General features: G+C 42.7%; 1 protein-coding gene across 1 annotated transcript in view; it reads right to left on the reverse strand.

Moving 5' to 3' along the window:
* The window catches only part of LOC311343271 (uncharacterized protein), a 41,169-nt gene that overhangs the window by 29,120 nt on the left and 4,549 nt on the right, over positions 1-7,500 (reverse strand). The window contains exon 2 of the mRNA XM_084468148.1: positions 1,098-1,205. Within this exon, the coding sequence (XP_084324274.1) occupies positions 1,098-1,205 (108 nt within the window). The remainder of the gene's footprint in view (positions 1-1,097; positions 1,206-7,500) is intronic.

Below are 7,500 nucleotides of genomic sequence, written 5' to 3' on the forward strand. Positions count from 1 at the left end.
CACACACACTTTCATCACTACTAACTAATTATCCAGTTCCATCATCTTTATTATTTCTAACTATTTATTTACTTACCCCTTTGTCTGAGCTTTTTGTCTTCTGGCTCTATTTAATTATTTTGTCTTCAATTCTTTTGTCTCTGTTTTTTTTTGTTTTGTTGTTTTTTAGTTGTTATTGTTATAAAAAAAAGTATGCCTAGGCCTGCACATGGTCTTATAGGGGATGTGAGCTTTATGATGAGTTTTATTTGTTCATTCTTTATTATTCAATTATATGTTTATTATTCGTCTATTGTGTTTCATTAATTTTATTATGTGTGTTTTTTAACAATACTCATCTATATGCATCTGTATATATCGCCTGTCTTTCGGCTGCCGTTACCACCAGAATGTCCCCACCTATGGATCGATAAAGTTTTATATTGTCTTATAGTATCTCATCTTATTCCTCAAAGGGCTGCCTTGCCAACCTGTTATGATTTCGGTCCACTGTGCACACCAATTATGCCTAAACCGGGCTGCTGCAGAAAGCCTGTCCATTGTGGTTTGGGTGCAAAAAAGGCGCAAAATTCTGTATTTTCGAATGCCGGCTTGTGCACCATGCACATTTTCAGGTTGGACTTCATTAAAAAAGATACAGTTTGTTTGCGTTCCTGAACCCTTTGTTCTGATCGATCCATGCTGTCTAACCTGTTCTGATCTTAGCTTTTCCAATAGTGTAGTTATACAATCTTTAATGTCATACAATCGCTAATTGTGTAGCTTGTGTGTATGCACGGGTTTGTGCATGTGTGTGAATGTTCATTGCAGTGAATGAATCTGGCGCCAGGGCCCGGGGCAACCACGTTTTCCCCCTGCTGTGCAGAAGTATAATTGGCCGAAAGATTTCAACCTTGCATGTAGACATGATGGGGAAGACCCAGGACTAGGTGGAGAGATTGTATCTCAACACTGGCCTGGGAACGCCTCGGGATCCCCCCCGTCAGAGCTGGTCAATGTGGCCCGGGAAAGCTGCTTGAGCTGCTGCCCCCCGCGACCAGACCCCGGATAAGCGGATGAGGATGAGGATGAGGATGTAGACATGACAGCTGCCTCACCTGACTGAGGTGGAGAGCTAGGCTCAAGATGGAGGCCACTGTGTCCACATCTGCCTCTGGTCCTCCTAGGACAATATGGACACTGCAGCCAGCTGCCAACACCCCTGCCTTGAGAACACAGAAACACACAGAAGAAGAAGAGCGCAATGTGAAAGTTAATGTCACTGATTTTGATAACTTGGGCAGGAATGTGTAATGGCTGAGGGTGTTGGAGGCATGATGTTGCATTAAAATAACAATGAATAATCATTTTAGTTGTATATGATTTCTGAGCACCAAAGATAATAAATGCACATTCAGAGTCACCACTAAAGTCCAATTCTCAGCTTACCCAGCAGACGAGACCAGACATCGATTCAACAGACCAAGAAATGGATCGCTGAGCAGCAATCCATTAGGTCTACTCTACTGCCTGCCAGATGAGGACACTTCTGCTGGAGAACTTTTTGCTGGAGAAACATCTCTGGATGCTTGTTAACTCAGGGTTTAGTTTGACAGAAAATTAACTGAGCATAACATTTAATTTAAGTTTGCAATTGATCGCTTTAGCTCCCCCTATCGTCCTATTTTGATGAACTTTAGCCTGGTTAACCTTGACCTATGCTTCTTTAAGTACACAAGTTTGGTGATGATTGACCGCACAGACTTCACATGTCGTAATAACTATTAAGTTAGGTGCTTGTACACAAGGCACTTTGCTATATCTCACTAACACTTTTTTTCAAAACCAGCCCAAACTGTATGTACCCGCCCAATGCTAACTTTTCCAGCCTAAAGTGATGAAAAGTAGCCCAATTGGGAGGGGAACAGCCCAATCTTGCAACACTGGTTAGAGCCTCTGCGGCCATGTTGTTTTATCAATTGACTTCATCTTACTTGAGCAGTTGGAACTTTGGTGCCCAACAGCCACTAAGTCGGTCCTGCGCAAATCAAACATTCCGTCTATGAACTGTGGTGATTTTAGTTACAGGCCACGCCCATCTCGATGCCACGTCTTAATTGAAATTATGTGGACTTTTTCTTGTTTAGAATTTTATTCTGAACAGCTTTTTGCTCCTGGGTGCTTTTATATTTATTGTACAGACTTATCTTTATGTCAGATTGAAGAAATTGGTCCATAGATGAATATGTGCTAAAGTATTTTTGTCTAAGTTAAAAAAACCTGGGATCCTTAAGGAATTTAGTGTTTTTAACAAAATTCAAGATGGCTGTAGTAAGTTTCATAAAAAGCGTGCGAGCGGTTTAGGCTGTGTTAGTCAAACGTGGCGGAATAATAATAGTAAAACTAACAATTACAATAGGTTGCCTTCGCACTTTGTGCTTGGCACCCTAATAATAATTAAAGCTGCAAGCAGCATTTTACGGTGCCAAGCATAAGCCAACCAATAAACCATTAAGACCCTGACAGGCCATTAAAACCCTGACGCAGACCATGAAGACCCTGACAGACCTGACAAACTAACCCTAACCATTAAGACCGTGACGCAGACCATAAACAGTTGACAACACTGGAATAGCCTCAGCTTGGATCTGGTGATGGGCGAACAAACTTTCATGACCGTAAGTCAAAAAACCTAGGATCCTTAGGGAATTGAGTGTTTTTAACAAAGTAGTCGCAAATCTATCCAAATAAAGTCATAGGTTCTTGAGGCATATTTGTTCACCATGAGGATATGCATGTGTGAACAAAGTTTCATGACTGTAGGTCAAAGTGGTTACGAGATATGCTTGTTCAAAGTATGCATTTTTGGACAGTTGCTATAGCGCCACCTTTGGGCCAATCAGTGTAATATTTGCTGTCTGTTAATCTTGAGTTAGCCTCTACAGCTGTAGTACAGCATTTTATGGGTGCCAAGCCTAAATCCAACCAATAAGACCCTGTTAGACCATTAAGACCCTGACAGGCCATTAAAACCCTGATGCAGACCATGAAGACCCTGATAGACCATTAAGACCGTGATGCAGACCATAAGACCCTGACGAATACAATTAATACCTTTTTTGTTCGCATACGGTTGACAATGCTGGAATAGCTTCAGCTTGGATCTGGTGATGGGCGAACAAACTTTCATGACGGTACGTCAAAAGGCTGAGGAGTTATGAGTCTTTGAAGTTTGCAATTAATTGCTTTAGCTCCCCCTATCATCCTATTTTGATTAACTTTAGCCTGGTTAACCTAGTGATGGCTTGTTCGCGAACAAATCAGTTCGAACGAACGACTCTTTAACATGAACGAACCGACCTGATTCCCCGTTTCAGTTCGTCTCGTTCGTATCGTTCATTCGCCGAGACTCGACTCCCAGCTCCACCCACTAGTCGTTGAGTTGCGACTAGTGGACTCGAGGACTGAGAAGTCATGAGCCAGCCGGGCAACAACATCCCGATTCCGAACATGAAGTGCTCCTCAGCTAAAAGGAACTTAGTTAATGTTGTGTTGATTGATGACCCTTTGCACCATTGCACGATCATGATTTGTTTAAGAATGAGAACGAGGGAGGAGCCGAGGCTGACCGACTCGGCTGAGAACTGTGCATTCGCGATTCGTTTGAACGAGAACAAGGGAGGAGCCGAGTCTGACCGACTCAGTGACTGAGAATCATGATTCACCGCTACCGGAAATGCGAACGAATGAACGACTCTTCTTGGCGAAATGACCGACGCAAACTGATTCATTCAAACGAATCATGAAATCCACCACTAGGTTAACCTTGACCTATGCTTCTTTAAGTACACAAGTTTGGTGATGGTTGACCGCACAGACTTCACATGGAACCGAGTTAGTTAAGCCCGAGTTGCTAGACGACCCTGACTGCAAATGACATTTGCTGCCGCTAGGGGCGTCTAGATTTCTAGGCTGGCAGAATGGTTCTTTTCTTACTAAAAGCAACTAACCTGTCCATCAGGAATCTGTTTAATTGCTTTTTTTGAAGTTATAAACGTAGCAAAAGCAATCATAGTGGAATGTTCTTTCCTCGCCACACCTTACAAAGAAGATAACATAACTGGCACAACTGGCACATAGCTGAAGCAGGAAATATTCATGGGAGATTTATGACTCACAACCATGCATACACACATTCAGACTGTTCATGCAGAGGGTAGTATAGCATATACATGTTCAGCGCAGTGGGTCTGTTTTGGGTGGTAGCCAGTCAGTACGTTTACATGCACAGCTTAATTCGATTAAAGCCATAGTTCGACTATGCTCCTCAATTGGAGAACTGCAATTGTCCACGTATACATGGCGGTGAGTAAATAGAGTCATTGGCCGAAGCGCGTCAGTTGAGCTGACAAGAGCTGTCAGTTCACTTCGGGTCATGGGGGAAAATGAATTGGGGGAAATTAACTTTGGCTTTGACTCTTTGAAGTCCAGATTGAAACTAACATGGAAGAGAAAGCAATGTTTCAGCAGACAGCTGTCATTTCACTTCGGGTCCATATCATATCGTCTCCGTCGTATGCGGACTCCTCTGGCTGCTCTGCCCGCGGAGGAGTCCGCATACGACGAGAGGTCGAAACAATAGAGCATCAGAGAAATGATATGGACCCGAAGTGAACTGACAGCTGTCTACTGAAACATCGCTTTCTCCTCCATGTTTGTTTCAATCTGGACTTCAGAGAGTCAAAGCCAAAGTTAATTTCCCCCAATTCCTTTTCCCCCATGGTCAAGATAAACCCCATTAGGGGGTTAGAGAGTCGGAGAACCCGACGCAGTCTGTAAGATTCATAATATCAGAGAATACCCCCGTCATTTCGGCCGTGGTGCAATGAATGAGTAAAGATCGTAAAGACGTAGTAAGAAAAAAACGTTTATTTTGACAAATGTGCCCGAAGTTACTACTAATGAAACATGTACATTTAATTCAGCCTTGGGTGAAATCGAAGCGTAGTGTTTGTGTATTTCCACCTTTAATGAATGCATGCCATGCGCGCTCCCACGGCCGGGACACAATTATTATAGGGGGTAACTACATTCACCGGCTTCCTCCATCTTCTGCGCCACCTTTTTAAATAAATCGCAGTTTCTCGTTTTCCGACGGCGACAAAAACAACAACAACAACAACAACACAACTATCGTCTCCTTCTACTTCCGGCTCAGGGCCCCGAGAAAAGATCTCGCGCATGTGCAGAATGCAATTCAACGCATAATCCAATTCGACTCCATACATGCACGCTTAACTCGACTATGAATCGCATTATCTAGGGGTCTTAATTCGACTATGAGTAACCCAATTCGATTTGAGTATAGCTCGACTAAGGTGTATACATGCATCTTAGTAATCCATTCATAGTTGGGCTAAGCCAATAAGTCGGCTTTCTTGAGTGTCATGTAAACGCACTGACTGCTGTCTGTACTGAGGCCTTTACTAATCTGTTTGTGTGCAGTGATATTAACCTACTGGTTGTGTTGAAATTGCAGTGGATTAATTGTAACATTCCTGTTGTGTGCTATATAATTAACTGTGTGACTAGGCACATTATAGCCCTGTCGTGGTATAGTGTGTAGCTGTCTCTCTCTCTGGGTAATTCTACTCTCGGCTGGCGGGCCCCCTTCCCTCCCCCTTATAGAAGTGATTGTGCCCATTTGTGGGGTGATTATCGTATACTTTACTTTTCTTTTTGTAGCAAAGACAAACTCAATTAAAGTGCATTATTTTTGTTCATAGTCTCCTCCCTCACTCATTCAATTGAATAACTGATAGGGTGAATACTGTATTACACCTTGGGTCGGGAACTCTGATACTTATTGATAGTGTTATGGTGGTTTTGGTTACACAGACACTCAAACAAAAGGAACATAAATAACACGACAACAATAGGCAACACATTAAGAGAGAGAGAGAGAGAGGGGAAGATGGCAGAGGATGATTTGTCAGATGTTGTAGGTGGTCCTGAAGAGATGGGTTTAAGTTGACTTTTGAATGAAAGTAGTGGACTTTCATTAGCACTTTACCCCGCTCCACCGAGGATGAAAATGTCTCCATTCATGGAGGCCACGATAGTCATGTGGTTCGGTAGTTTCACTCTGTAGCAATGTCGTCACCTTAACGTCACCTAGGTCCTCGTCTGCTTTGCCCTGACTGGCGAGGTGTCAGTGGACGTGACGTGGCAGGTTCAGCTGGGATGCGGTGGTGTCTCCTCGGAGGGCCGGAAACAGCCTGGGGTAGGGCCACCCTCTCCCAGGGCAAACAAGTCTCTATCCCCATCTCCCTTGTGGAGAATGGGTCTTCAGTAGCATGTGATGTGTGCAGCCTCACCCAGCCCCAGAGTCAAATCAGACTCAGCCAGGTGAGATCGCTTAAACCAGCCAACATCCGCACACACTCCCACACAGTCCAAGCTGAAAAGAGTTTGAAATTGAATGTCAACCTCCTAACAACCAACCTCCTCCTAACCTGTGGGAATCCTTTAGAAAGATAACTACCTGCTCGTTAATGACCAATGACCATGTTTACGACTTTGGAAAAAGGTCTTAGCTAAATGAGTAAAGCCGAAGTGGCAGCAAGCTGACAGATGGTATGGGCAGGACACCACTGAGGTAACCTGCCACGTTGGATCTGACTCAACAAGTAGAGACGCCTACAGCAAAAATAGTGTTACTTCCGTTACCCACCAAACACAGAAGACAAACAATCAGAGAATTATTACCTGGGACTAAATCAATGAGATTATAAAACATTATCAAACATATAAATACATTTGCATGTATATCTAAAATAATTCCCATAATGTTTATATTTGTTTACAAAAAGAAACCAATTTAATATAGAATATATATAGGCCGCACCCGGCCTGAGTCACGCTGATTCATCTGGGGCTGGGTGAGGCTGTATACCTGTGGTGCATTGGGTAATAAGAATAAGGATAAACCAGCCTTCACCACTGTAGACATGTATACATTATCCATAGAGAGGCAAGACTACTCTGTAAACAAATACAAATAAACGAGAGCTACAGTGTTCTGGATTAAAAACGACTACAATGTTTACAATTCCTTTCTGATGTCAATTTGTTATTTTGTATTTGATCATATTATATACATAAAATATAAAATATATATAGATTTTTTTTATTTAAAAAATGTACTCCATATTGAACATTGATTCTGATGAAGAAAATCGTTTCTGTCAAAAGCAGTGCTTGAATAAAAACGACTCATTGAAATGTAAATGTCATAGCGCTTTTCAATATGAAAAACAGAAGCTCCAACAGTGCCATTCGATCCAAGGCGGTGTCTATGTATGTCTATGATCCCCACCCAAACTCAAGGAAGAGCTCTGACATGTCAGCAGATGAGATGTTCAGTGCCTGTAACATCCAACTTGCCAATAAACTCCTGTTACAAACTCCCTGTGTCCTGTATGTTGGAGGAGGAGCATCCAAAGAGTCCCCTATCTGAAC

The sequence above is a fragment of the Micromesistius poutassou genome (assembly GCF_964030765.1).
Source record: "Micromesistius poutassou genome assembly, chromosome: 5".
NCBI classification, from domain to species: Eukaryota; Metazoa; Chordata; class Actinopteri; order Gadiformes; family Gadidae; genus Micromesistius; species Micromesistius poutassou.